At 38.7% G+C, this 14,063-nt stretch overlaps 1 protein-coding gene across 1 annotated transcript in view; it reads left to right on the plus strand.

Moving 5' to 3' along the window:
* ANO2 (anoctamin 2) overlaps window positions 1–14,063 on the plus strand; it is a 149,200-nt gene that overhangs the window by 67,704 nt on the left and 67,433 nt on the right. Inside the window, exon 14 of the mRNA XM_036404898.1 lies at window positions 7,281–7,364. Coding sequence (XP_036260791.1) covers window positions 7,281–7,364 — 84 coding nt within the window. The remainder of the gene's footprint in view (window positions 1–7,280; window positions 7,365–14,063) is intronic.

The following is a 14,063-nucleotide window of genomic DNA, read 5'->3' on the forward strand; positions in this document are numbered from 1 at the left end:
AGGAGGATTAGGAGTTTTAAGACTAGATGGAGTTAAGTTATTTATTATCAATTTTGTTAGGAAGGGAAGGTACAGAACTAAATCAGGGAGAAAAACAACCATAAATTTGAAGAGCTGAGAAGTACTTTGTGAAAGTTATATTGAAATAAATGCCTTTGGTGTAATTTTTGTGGACATTGGCTATAAACCTTTCAGTAAATTGCTTTATTTAAACACACTGGGCCAAATCTCTTGCTTCAAAAGAGTCACACAAGATATTAATTTAGTTCTATTTATTTGTAAATATCTTGGCAATGGCAGTCTGGGAAAGCAGACTCCCTAAGGCTTCTGTGCATCTTTGCAGCTGGCAGCTGTACAGACTTCGATAATTTGTGTTTGGACACCTGAAATCCACAAAAAGAATGGCAAGCATTGGATACCAAGTGAAAAACAGCTAATTGTGTTGAAAAGCAATAGAGCATCCAATAAACAAATGGGAGAGAGAAAGAAAAGAAAGAAACTCAGATCAGTACCATGAGAGCAGACAAAGCCTTGTGAACACTGAGCATAAACACACACAGAACCACAGAATCACTGAGGCTGGAAAGGACCTCCAAGGTCATTGAGTCCAACCTTTGACCAATCCTCACCTTGTCACCTAGACCAGAGCACTGAGGGCATGTCCAGTCCTTCCTTGGACACCTTCCAAGATGGTGACTCCACACCTCCCTGAGCAGCCCATTCCAGTTTTTTAATAACCATTGCAGTGAAGAAATTCTTCCTGAAATTCCTCTACTCAATGTGCCTTGCCACAGATGTGTGACTGTGTAACACAACAAAAGAGGTTGTGCATATCATTCTAGTTCAGAGTGTGTAATAAGTGATATGGCCAACAGTAAACCAGGAATAGAGATGGGAGAATCCATACCTTCTTCTGCTTGGTGATGAAGTACAAATGGACTCCAATTAATGACTGGGTGGTAGAAACTCTTGCCTTCCCATGAATCTTCAGAAACGGTATTTCCAGGATATTTCTACTTTCATTTTTTTGGGTGGAAGAGATTTTCCCATTTTGCCAATGATCCTGTGTAAACTGAAATAGAAATGCAATTACAAAAGATGAAATTTTAGAATTTGGGCAAGAACATGGAAGTCAAATGGATAGAAAGTCTGCATTACCTGAAATGCCAAGGAATCTCCACTCACTGGTCTTGGTATTGTTCAAATAGTCAAGCTGTTATAGTGTTTTGTCATAACAGGGAGGAACTTGGATGTCTGTCTTCCTTAGGAATATTTAATTTCAATTTAAAATCCTGTGTTCTGTAAAATGTTTGCCAACCATTTTAGTTTACTTGAAAACTAATTCCCAAAGTCTGGTTATTCCTTTTGCTATTTGATGAGTTTAAAAAAAAACCATAATTATTGAACTCTTAAGGGAAGTCTTTGATGTCACTGTGGATTACTGCTGAGTTATGACTAATAAGGAAGGTAGATTGAGTAAAAGAGAATGAAACAATATTAAAAAGCAAGCTGACATGGTTACATTAAATATGTTTACAGGTACATTCCATTCTCACCTAACTTGATCTTGATTTAACTATATTTTCTCTACCATGGTTTCAAAATTCATTTTGATCTGATCAGTTTGATTGCTTCACTTTGTCATCCACCTTGCAAATGATAGGAGCAGACTCCTTTATCTGAAGTTTTAATAGTGTCTACTAAGCCACAAAGCATGAGATATTTTTGGTTGCTAAAATCCTCAAAGAGGAGGCTCTAATAAAATAACTGTGTAGCCCTCTTGTCCAGTATTGGTAAAAGGGGAATTTGTAGCTACAATATTTTTTCTTGTTTCAAATCTCTCCTTTCTGCATCCTCAAGTTTCTTGTGCCAGTGAGATCTTTGTTTGGATTGTTTTCTCCAGATGCAGTATCTCACATTTGTCCTGTAACTATTCTAATTTTCCTGTTGGGTCCATGTTCCCAAATATTTTTAAATTTCTTTGTATGTTTTTTTAGTAACCTTTTTTGGGTTTCATTACTCCTTCCTGTGAATCTTCCCTGACCTTCATTAAATTCTTTCTAACACTAATTAGTTAGTGATCCTTGATTAGCCCTGTTCTTCTAAACAAATCCTTTCAGCGTTAGATTTAAGTCCTGTGTTTAGGTGGATGAGAGTTTCATTAGGATAGTTGGGGACGGAATGCTGAAGAATGAATGGTTATCCCTCAGCTCTTTGGGGAAACTGTTTAGTACCAGTTATTGCTCCACTAAAAGATTACATGAAGGCACACTTTAAACATGTTTAAAGTTGTAAACTGTAAGAACAAAGTCAGATGAAAATTTCTTTGCTTTCCAAGAAGTTGGTAAAGGTGTGTGATTACATTTTTTCACTCCCAGACTGTTGATATATTTCACTCCCAGAATATCCTGGGCCTTCAGCATATTTTCCTCCTTTATTTCTCTTCTACAGACATATCAACATGCTTTCATTTACTTTCATTGATTCCTTTTCTGTTGTAATGACCTACTCTGTCCTTTCTAGAACTGAATTTTCTTCAAGGCTCAAAACAGTTCGATTTTTTTTTTTATTGGTAGTCTTGATTCCTTGGGGTGTTGGGACGGGGCTGCTTAAAGGCTGGGTTACTTAGGGTGGCACAAGTTCTTCCCTCCCCTGGGTTCAGAGAGGTTAAGTCTGTCTTTATCCAGCACTGCCCCACTAGGAACAGGGACCACCTTGAGATCATTCTTTGTTCCTCTCCTCCTTTCCACTGACTCAGGAGATCCAGGTAGGTAAGCAGGGTTTGCCAGGGATGTGCCCCTTGGAGAACACATAAGATAGGGAATCAGGTGCTGTTTACAGGGGCCTGAAGTGACAGGACAAGGGGGAATGGCTTCACACTGACAAGAGAGCAGGTTTAGATTGGATAATGGGAAGAAATTGTTCCCTGCCAGGGTGGAGAGGCCCTGGCACAGGTATTCCAGAGAAGCTGTGGCTGCCCATCCCTGGAAGGTCAGGTTGGATGGGGCAGCCTAGTCTAGTGGAAAGTGTCACTGCGCATGGCAAGGGGTTGCAATGGGATGATCTTAAATGTTGCTTCCAACCCAGACCGTTGTGTGATTCTACAATTTACACTCATCAGTATAGGAGTATTTAAATGGGTTGGATTTGAATTGTGTGAGGAACAACCATAAATGATGCTATATTCTGCTACAGTTACCCACAAAATATGTTACCTGCTGTTGAAATGGCAGCATTTGGTTGTTTGGTCCTAGCTTAAGGGAACTTCAAAATATGAGGCCAAATTTCAAAATTTAGTTTTACAGGTATTTTCCCAAAGCATTACCACTGTTCTTGCTCAATGAAAGCAAACAAAGGCATAAAATCTCTCTTTCTGTCTGGGAAATACAGTCGCATAATAGAACCTTCTAGTTTCTCTTGATGAATTCTGTTTTATGTTGCTCTAGAATATCTTTAATGACTGAGTTCCTGTATACTTACTCAGTAGCTTTTAACATTCCTAAACTTGTGTTCATGGTACATGACTTATTCAAGCTTTTGCTTTAATTTTTCATTTATCAGAGTTACTTTGAAAGTGATCTGACTAAAAAGATTGTGATAATCTACCAGTGACTCCATCCTGTCATATAAAACTATTTTTCCTTGATGAGCATCCTATTAATAGGGCAGTCTAAACAGATCCTTGGTGTGAATGACAAACTCTTCCCTAGACTTCTCACCCCCTGCATCCTATGTCACCATCATAAGAAATAGAGGGTTTAAGTCCTTGATTTCTAATAATTAACTCTTTTGCAGCAGAGAACAGCTGGGTTCTCTGTTCCACTCATTCCACATTTCCATCTGGCTTTGGGGCAGCAGCTGGGTCATTCCAATTTTTATTTGTGGAAACCTTCCTTCCCATCAGTGTGAACGGCTTAGCTGCTCTGCTTGTGTTCAGGATGTTAGCATAAGGATGTTCAAGTAATTTTCAGTGGGTCTTTGCCTTTACTTAAAGTGTATGGCTTAATTTTTTTGACAACTCCTTTGGTCTGTAAAATCTGGCATAGTTGCTACGGTTCTAATTTTTTTTTTTTAAATACATTTCATGTGTTTGTCCTGCATGTTTGTAAAATTTTATTATCATGTTCTTTCTAAATCAAAGGGAAATTAAGGAGAGATTGGTTCACATTAGTTATTCTTATCAAACTCAATCATTATCTACAGAGGCTTAATTTGATGAATAGTGGATACACATGTGTATGTTTGAGGCAAATCCTGGAGACCACTCACAAAGAAAATTCTCACTGTCAACATGAGTTTTGCCTGAGTAGATATTTCATATTTTGGCTCTTTGTTTTCAGAATGGGAATTATCGTTTTCCACTTGGAGCACTCATTTGGCCTCGCAGTACCTTGGCTCACATGGTTTTCAATAAGTGTACTGGCAACTTCCAGCATCCTGGGATTCAGATCTATCTCTACATGGACATTTGGCCTTTGTGAAGACATCACAACTACTTCTAGCTTGCTGTCCTAAGTGTAGGACTCTTCCCATTTTCAGACAAAGAATTGATTCTGAACCACACTCTTTTTACAGCTGAGTGGAATTGTCCCTTCACATCCATGGATGCATGGGTCAAACATCCCTAAATCTGGACTGCAAAGAAATATTTGGTGCAAAATACTCATAAAAGGAATATATACAAAATGCATTCCAGAGAGCACTTTAGTCTGTTCAGTCAAGGGTAAGATGACTTGACAAATTCAACAAAGACAGATCAACTACTATTCCAATCCAGGTGTAAGGCAGTTAAAAGGATACTGGAATGTCTTACTAGGGAAGTTAAACATAAATTTGGCCAAATTTGAACAGAATATGCTCTCAGAGCAAAATTGTCAATAGCAAAAATTAATTTAGTGTACAATGTTTTGCTTGGCATTTATTTTCTTTATTTCACCTAGTTTTCATTCAAATCAGTTTTCAAAAGATGCTCTGACCTCTGGAGACTGCCTCTCATGTCTCAGAATACTTTGCTTAGCAGAAAGTAAGAGAAAAAAGGAAGAAAACAAATTCAGGTCTGCAGCATAGCATAGTTTATCTCAGTTTCTTACAGCCTCATTTATCTCCTTCCCCTGCTTTGATCAAGCTGTCTCCTCTCATGTAGCCACCCCTGCCAGATATCTTCATCCTTTCTTCATTTAAGTCTAAAGATGTTTGTCACATCCAACTTCTGAATCTTTATATAAGGAAGAATCATAGCAAATAATGCAAATCAACACAAGCCAGTAAAAATTTAAGAAGCATCAGGATAGAGGTGTTGACTGCAGCAACTTTAAACACCTATTGTTGTATCTTTCTCTGTCTTTTTCTCATCCTGCTTACCACCATTTTTGCTGCTGATCAGCTCATTTATTAATGTTAGAGTTAACCTGTGCCTTACTGTTTCTTGGAGTTCTGCATGTCGTTCAGAAGAGGGATCAGAGGGATGGAGAACCTCTCTTACAAGAAAAGGCTGGGAAGCATTGGATTTGTTCAGCCTGGAGAAGAGAAAGCTTTGAGGTGACCTCATTATGGCCTTCCAGTGCCTGAAGGGAGCCTCCAAAAAAGAGGGAGAGAGACTCCGCACAAGGGCCTGGAGTGACAGGACAAGGGGGAATATCTTCACACTGACAGAGAGCAGGTTTAGATTGGATATTGGGAAGAAATTGCTCCCTGTGAGGTTGGAGAGGCCCTGGTACAGGTTTCCCACAGCAGCTGTGGCTGCCCTATTCCTGGCAGTGTTCCAGGCTGGGCTGGATGGGGCTTGGAGCAGCCTTGTGTAGATACCCAGAAAAGAAGTGTCTACTGAGTGTGTCTCAAACACTGATACCAGGGTAGCCAACGGAGCCAACTGAGGATTTTTGGTTGACACAGGCAAGGGCTGTTGGTACCAGCATGCCAGGAGGAAGAACAAAATGTGACTGGAGAAAGGGGACACGTGGAGGTAGTGCAGCACTTTTCTGGGGCAAATATCCTGGTCAAGTCCACAGAGGCACAACTAAAAATGTGCAGGAATGAGGCCAAGAAGTGGGCATGGACCGTAGGGGGGATCAAGACCACCCAAGACCCCTGAAAGCTCCTTGTCCAGTTCCAGAAAGGTCTGAAAGGATGGAGGGCTCAAGATAACTTATTTGACTGGAAAGCAAGAAACTTACTTTCAGGGGAGAAACCCATCCCTAAAAGGGAAACACTCAGCACTCCTAGGTGGCACCCCTCAGGATCCTGGACACCTCATCACCCCATCAGGGATCAACACTGGAATTAGGGCTGCTCACCTCTTTCTCTCTCTCTTATTAATCTCCTTTTCTCTCTTCCCTTTCATCTCATTCTTTTATCCAAAGCCCAGTGCCATGTTCTTTTATAGTAGGTTAGGGATTACACACCAATTTCCATGCCAAGTGTGTAATTAATAATTAAATTTTTCTGATTGTTTGCAAGACCCTGTGACTTTTGCTATTCCTTACGACCAAAAACATTTACACATCACAGTGGAAGGTGTCCCTGCCCATGGCAAATGGGTTGGAATGAGATGTAAGGACCCTTTCAACTCCGACTATTCCAAGATTCAATTATTTAAATGATACTTTATCAAATACTTTTTGAATGCATTAGGAAAACCTCACTATCAAGATAAAAGAATATTTTGGAGGTGTTACTGTGTTTAGATTCTCACATGCAACAGAGAATAGTGAGGGTTGTGTCTGCTGTGGTAAAAATGTCATGTCAGTTCCATGCAGGCCCCCTTTTATTGCTCATGAGGATTTATTAATTTAAAATGGATTTTGTTCTCTTCATGACTATCAGATTAATTAAAAAATGTTAATAATCCATTATTTTGGTTGGGGCTGATATGCAAGGGTTCTTATTGTTGTAAAGAGGGATGCTATGACCACTGCTGTAGGAACAGTCTTTTTTTTTGTGGGAGATATCAATACAAATTCCAGCTCTGCATGGATTCAGAACTTGGTGGGAATGAGGACATGCATGATACTTTTCTCTTTTGTGACTGCTCACTTGAAAAGCCTGGTAAATTTTTGTCATCTCGTTTAATTTATGCTCTAATTTGGGAGAGGAAAATATATTTTGCAAGGGCACATTGAAAGGTTATTGATTAGGGAAGCTGGATCAGATCTGACAGCCTAGTCCAAAAGGTGTGTGGAGTTGAATCATCTTGATGGCTTTGTTTGTAAATGTGACCAAAAATTTTGGAGATTTTCTCTTAATCATAATAACATTTGTTTGTCTGTTTTTGTCTTTTTCAGGAGCATCCCAGGCCAGAGTATGAAGCCAAACTGCTGCAGAAAAAGCTGGAAAATAAAAACATTACAACAGAAAATTCAAACGAGGTGAGATGCAGCTTACTCTTTTCATTTATGTGGGATTTGTGTTTTGTTATGTTGTGATTCTATTTTTGTCTGTCTCTCAGAGGTTACAAAAGGCACTTTAGTGCTGTTCATTAGCCTTTTGAGTTGGTAGGTGGCCGTGTGCTGAAATGTAGGCCTGCAGTGCCATTCCAGGGCTTTGAGGTCATGTCTTTCAAAGTAAAGCAATTTGCATAGAAATGGGGTTGTCAGGTGGTTCAAGATCTAATCTGTGGAGTAGTGCCTGATTCCAAAGAGAATCACCATAGAATTCTTATGGCAATCCCTCATCCCTCAGAATGTCAGTACTTTCTGCACAATGGAGAAAGCAGCTTTTATTATGGTGATTTCATTTGCAAAGGTAACCTCGGTGACTTTAGTGCTGCTGCAGTTACACAGTTGTGAAGTTTTAATGGCATTTCCAGGACAAATAGAAAAATAGTTGGTAGATAATTTTCAGACTGAACAGGGTTCAGGATTTTTATGTCTATTTCAAACTTTTTTGAACAAGCCCTTTTTTATCAATCCATCTTGTAAATTGTTGACTGAGGTCTATTTTCTTCACATTCACAAATTCTGTAGTCTTGGTCCATTAGGCTTGGTTAACCTGGTTAACCATTGCTCTTTCCCTGCATTCCATGTGTGCCAGAAAAGTCAAAGCATTCCAATATCATGTTCAGCTTCCAGGGAGAAAAAAAACAGTTTAATATGATTACAGGTTGAGAATCAGTATCCAAAGTGGAGAATTTTCAAGTTTTTAGGTTTGGTCCAACAAATTTAGCTTGTGGAAGAACTACATTATCCCTTTCTTCTGCTGACCACTATTGTAAAGTGTTTCCAGGGAATCTTTCATTTCAGTGAGCCTGCCTGTTACCTGTTGTGACCAACCAAACGCCACAGAAAATCATGGAAAGATTCTCAATAATTTTAGTGGTGGTTTTGATCTTGCCCAAGAAGCAGAGACTCACAGAGCACTGTGGGATCTTACACATTGTACAGCTCCTTTGGACTTTCAAGTGAGGAATCAAGTACTGTAAAAGTCCAATAAAATAGTTGCTCTTCAGCTTTTGTTTTTTTGGCTTAAAGTAAACAGGAACTGGAAACAAGTCAGCCATTGATGCTGTAGAATATTATGATTATCTTGCTTATTTGAGATACAGAAATAATTATAAATTAGATATTAATTTAAGGTAAAACAAAAAGAAACAGAAAAAAGACCCAACAAAAATCCCCCCAAACACCAACCAAATGAGAAAATCCCACACCAAAACCTAAAAAACAACCCAGTAAGAAATGTTAAGTAAATAGGTGGAAAACAAGGAACAATGTAAGATCCAGCACTACAAAACTAGGAAAAGCTCCTTTCAGACATCAAGAATGAAAAGTCTAACATGGTATATTTTTTGTCAAATTGCTTTCTGTGTCAATGTGGATGGAAAAAAATACTGAATTTCTGAATTAGTGTTCCCCAAATTACAGAAATATATTCCAATCAACTGAGCAGTTTTCCATCAGTGAACATTCTGGCTTACTAATTCTGTCCAGGAAACAGCACATTAGTCTGGGTTTGGAAGATGTGTTGCTCACGCCTTTGTACATCAGTGTCTTAGGAAATTGTGAGATCAATAGATGTTGATGTGAGAACTGCAGAAGAGGAAAAAACCTAAACATAACAGTTCCATTAAACAGTGCTAACTGTGGAAATGCACCATTACATTTTGCTTTGGAAGACTTTGAAAAATTAAACATTAAAAGTGGTATTTAAGACTGCAATAATTATTTAGCCTTATTTTTAGAGATTTCAACCTTTTCTTTTTGCAAGACCATTATCTCAGGAGCTTTTGTGTGGCAGGTTAATATTAAGACACATGTTTTTGTGAGGTCTCTGGCTCAGTATTTCTGTCTTACTGAGTGGATGCCAGGGTACAGAACTTTGTCATATTACTAGGGGAGATCTAGTGGCTGGACAGGCATCAAAGTAGAGATGTCTCTGTAGTTAAAGATTCAATCCTCTTAATTTCTTGGTTTTGTGTGAATACACAGATGTCTGTGAGGTTTCTATCTCTTCATGTTTTGGTTGACAGTCTAATGTCATGGCATAAGTCTCTGTGAAGTTTTCTCCTGAATATTTTTAGCGAACTATTGTAAATTAAAGGCATATCTTTTTTAGTGTGGCTGGTCAAAAACTGTAGTATTGAGTTAATATCAAAGGATTGGCTCTGGCACTGCTGCCTAAAATTTCTCATTACTTATCTAACATCAAGTCAGAAGTCTCCAGTTCAGCAGCTGTGGCTTGTTGGGATAGAAATGATGCCAAAGAGTGGCTATTGTGAGCATACTGGTCTAGAGTTTACTTAAAGGCATATATTTCTATAAAATTACTGGCTTGTTTCCAGTACGTTAATTCCTCTGTTCCAGTGAGGAAGTGACTGATTTTATGGCAAGAAGCAGCTTTTATGTACAAAGCTCTTTGTACAGTGCATTTTTTCCCTTGCCTTATTCCAACAAGGAGTTCCTGTGAAGCTAATTGGGTTATTTTTGCAATGGAGGGGACAGGGGTTTGGTTAGGGGCTGCTTTTGTGATTGCAGGAGAAAGGTCACACCACTTACATCCTCTCTTAAATGATAACTTGGGAATACATGTTCAGAGGAAACCAGCACACAGTTTTCCCTCTCTGCTGTTCAAGTCATTAACTTTAATGAGTGCAGAAGATGCCCAGCACCTGTCAGGCCCAGTAAACATATGAGTCACTCTACCCAGGCAGCAAATTCCAAATCAGCCTGATGAGCCTGGCAAGGCAAAGTATGACACATCTAATACTTGCCCAGTGGGGCTTGTGTTCTAGAATATTGCTCTCGTACAAAACACTACTTGGGTGTGTTTCTGCTACTGGAATAAGAAAAGAACAAAATTTCACCCTCCACCACTCTGTTCAGGCTGTTTTAATAAATATTTTATTGGTTATTTGGAGAGCGAGAAAGAAACTGTGAGGGCTCAGAGAGCTTCATAAAAGATTGATGAACAGTAACACTAACTTCTATTATTTCAGGAGAGAATTCATTTACAGCTAAAGGAGGTGAAGCATTTGTGTGAAATGCCTCAGGTTAAGTAGCAAATAGATAAATAGACAGTCTTTTGAATTATGACATTGATTTTAGAAAATTCTAAGGGACTGATTTGGGAAATCTGGAATGACCTGTCTTATAGTCAGTACTACTATTTAATTCTTTATGGTCACGTGCTATTTACAAGGACATGTAGTGACAGCATAATGGGGAATGAGTTCAAACTGACAGAGAACAAGTTTAGGTTAAATATTAGGATGAAGTTCTTCCCTGTGAGGGTGGTGATGCCCTGGCACAGGTTGCCCAGAGAAGTTGTGGCTGTCCCATCCCTGGAAGTGTTCCAGACCAGTTTGGATGGGGCTCTGAGCAACCTGGGCTAGTGGAAGGTGTCCCTGCCCATGGCAGGGGGTTGGAACTGACTGATCTTAAAGGTCCTCTCCAATTCAACCCATTCTATGATTCTCTGATATAAAGGCTTGCAATGTATAGCTCCTTTATTCATGTACATCAAAAGGCATTTTTGTTCTTGCAGCAGAGATGAAGGATTACACACACGTGTATGAATGCATGTATCTGATAATACATTCATGCAAACACAGCAGATGCAAGCTTTGTAATGAAGCAATTAATGGTATATTTTGTTTTTCTTAAATGAACTATAACACAGAAGATGTGGATAGAAATCTTTAATGAGTAGGGTTAAGTTACTGCATGTGCAGAATGTTAACTGAAAATGTGGTGGATATTTGCAGTCTTGTGAGAAGATGTTCTTCTCTCTCTGCAGTAGTGGAATCCTCAATGGAATTACACAGAGGTCAGGAAATGAAAATTGGTCTTGTGCCTGAAAACATGCAGATGGGGCTAGATCCAACTCTCACTGGAACTGATGGAAAGCCTTCCAGGCATTTTTGTGAGAGATGACCCTGATTCCTTTTCATTAAATGTCCAGCTGATCTGGCAAACATGATTCAACATAACGTGTGTGTATTTATATATATACACGTGTGTGTGTGTGTGTGTGTGTGTGTGTGTGTGTGTGTGTTCTTATCTTTCCTATTTGGCAGGAAAGTGAATAACTCATTCTATATATTTCTCAAGAAAAATTTTCTTTATAGGAAAATAAGGGCTTGTCTTTTGGCTTGTGTCCTGACTTGGAGCAAACCCTAGGAGTAATAGATTCTGGCATTCTGTCTTTCCTTTAATTCATTTTAAATATGATACTGGCAGAAACAATTATTCAAATAGTTAATTCAGCTGGTAATTGAAACAAAAAAGAAATATTTCTTTCTGAACCATCATTTCAGTTAACGACTGAGTTAAAGCAAGCTGATTTGGAGAGGAGGGTCTCTGGTGTAAAGGATGATGCAGATAAATATGAAGTAGAATTGTACATTGCTAATACTTTATATATCTATTTTTAAAATTTCAACATTGCAAAACATGAAATAAAAATTCTTGCTAGCAGTTGATTACCAATCTTCCATAAGCAAATCTCCCACAAGGACTAAAATCCCTTTCAGATACTGGAGCCCATTTCTTCATTAAGCAAGTCCTTGATAAGATTAGCTAAAGAAAAAAAAAATTTTCTTATTATTGTAAATATTAGCTGAAACTCTGTAGAAAAAACCAAGATAATTGGTCATAAATACCAGTTTGAACAATCAGAATTATAAAAGAACTTTAAATATACCCAGAGTTCTTTAATCCCTAGTATTTTAGCATTTATTGAACCATATTATTAGTACCATAGTATTATTATTCGATAAGCCCATCCATTTGATACAGTTTTTCTTAAACTGGCTAGTGTCTTTCTGGCCTCTTTCATGTCTTTACTTTGAGAAATATCTTTCTAAACATATGGGATAGTAAGATGCGTATGTAATTAATTACTTTTTTTTCTTTTCCAGCTTATTTCTTGCATCATTAACTTTTGAAAATAAAAAATGACTGAATGAAAATAAAAGAATGGCTGAAGATGAATGAGGACACATATGATTCTAATCTTCCACAGAGATTTCTTCCTCTTTTTTATACTTGTACTTGTTATAATTCTGTTTTTTTTTAATGTTTATTTGACTTCTAGGCTATGGAAGTTTCATACCAGAGTATTCATAAGCAGAATTTATGTCTTCAAAGGAGTGCTGACATGGTCTTTCAATGTGTTATTTAGATGTGGGGGTTCTTTAATTTTAGAGTACATGGCATGTGTTCAAACCTTCTCAGTATTGCTGTCTTGGAATTTAGTTATTGTTGTATGGAGTAGTAGAAGAAATACAGCTAAAAATATCCCACTTGCTCCCTGTTCTTCAGAAAATCTACAGTGGGATTTCCTCTTTTGTATCAGACAGATGAACCCAATGTATGGCCACAGTGCTGTGCTCCTGTGTCTACAATTATATTCCAGCCAGACTTCAGTAGGAAATAGCTCTTCCTACACTCTCAATATGAAGTAACAAAATCCTTAAAAGTGTATTATAGTAGAATATTCCAAGTTGGGAAGGCTTTCAGGATTTTATGTAGTCCAAATAACTATTCCTGTCAAAAAGTGTGATCTCAAACTGTGTTACTCAGGATTTTACCCAGTCAGGTTATGGAAATCTCCAAGGATGGAGATGGTAACATCTTTCTTGACATGCCCTGACTGTCCTCATTGTGTGAAAACTTCTCATTATATACAGCCTGAATGTTTCTGCTTTGAGTTTAAGCCGATTGTCTCTTGTACTTCCAGCATTACCACAGTGAAGAGCCTGGCCCTGTCTTTTGATGAGCTCCTTAACTGTGCTGAGCAAGCCTTGTTCCTCAGTTTCTCTTCCTTGGACACATGCTCTGCCCTTGACTTCCATAAGTAGTGGAATTAATGTCTTCTACTGGAAGGCCCAAACCAATATTTTAGATACAGGCTAATGAGTGCTGAAAAGCTGAGGTAATCACTTCCCTGGACCCACTCATTGACACAGCCCATGTGCTGTTGGACTTTGCTGTCAGGGCACACTCCTGGCTCTTGTTCATATTGTTTTCTGCAGACACCAAAGGGTCTTTTCACTAGAGTCAGTTCTCCTCCAAGGAGTTTTCTTCTTCAAAGGCATTTGCTCTTGAAGTTCAGGAGGTTAGTAGAGACCTGTTCCTTCAGTCAGTCCAGTTCTCTCTGGATGGCAGCTGCATGCTTAAGAAAACTGACCATCTCTTGACCCAGCCCAGCCTAAAATCATCATCCAGGACCAAGCATTCCATCACCTTCTCCTGGTCCCTTCTGTAAAGCAGGGCGGTTCTAGGATGACCACAGCAGTACTCCAACTGTTACAGGTTTCCAGGCACACTTACTGACTAACACCCTCTGAGCAAACCATGGAACTCACTTTTGCTGAAGTCAAGGCAAATGGCAAGGACAAGTCTCCTCTTGCCCACAGGTCCAGTCATTTTCCTTACTGAAGGCAGCCAGGCTGGTGCAGGAAATGATTCACCCTTGGTAAATCCAGGAACGACTCTTCACAAATACTGACTTCTCGTGATGTGTTTAAGGTGGGTTTCTTCACTTTTCAAGAGACAAAAGTGAGACTTATTATGATTCCTTAATTATCATTATTTATTAATTCCTTAATTATTCTTTTGTCCTTTCTG

This window comes from Molothrus ater, chromosome 5 (assembly GCF_012460135.2).
Source record: "Molothrus ater isolate BHLD 08-10-18 breed brown headed cowbird chromosome 5, BPBGC_Mater_1.1, whole genome shotgun sequence".
Taxonomy (NCBI): Eukaryota; Metazoa; Chordata; class Aves; order Passeriformes; family Icteridae; genus Molothrus; species Molothrus ater.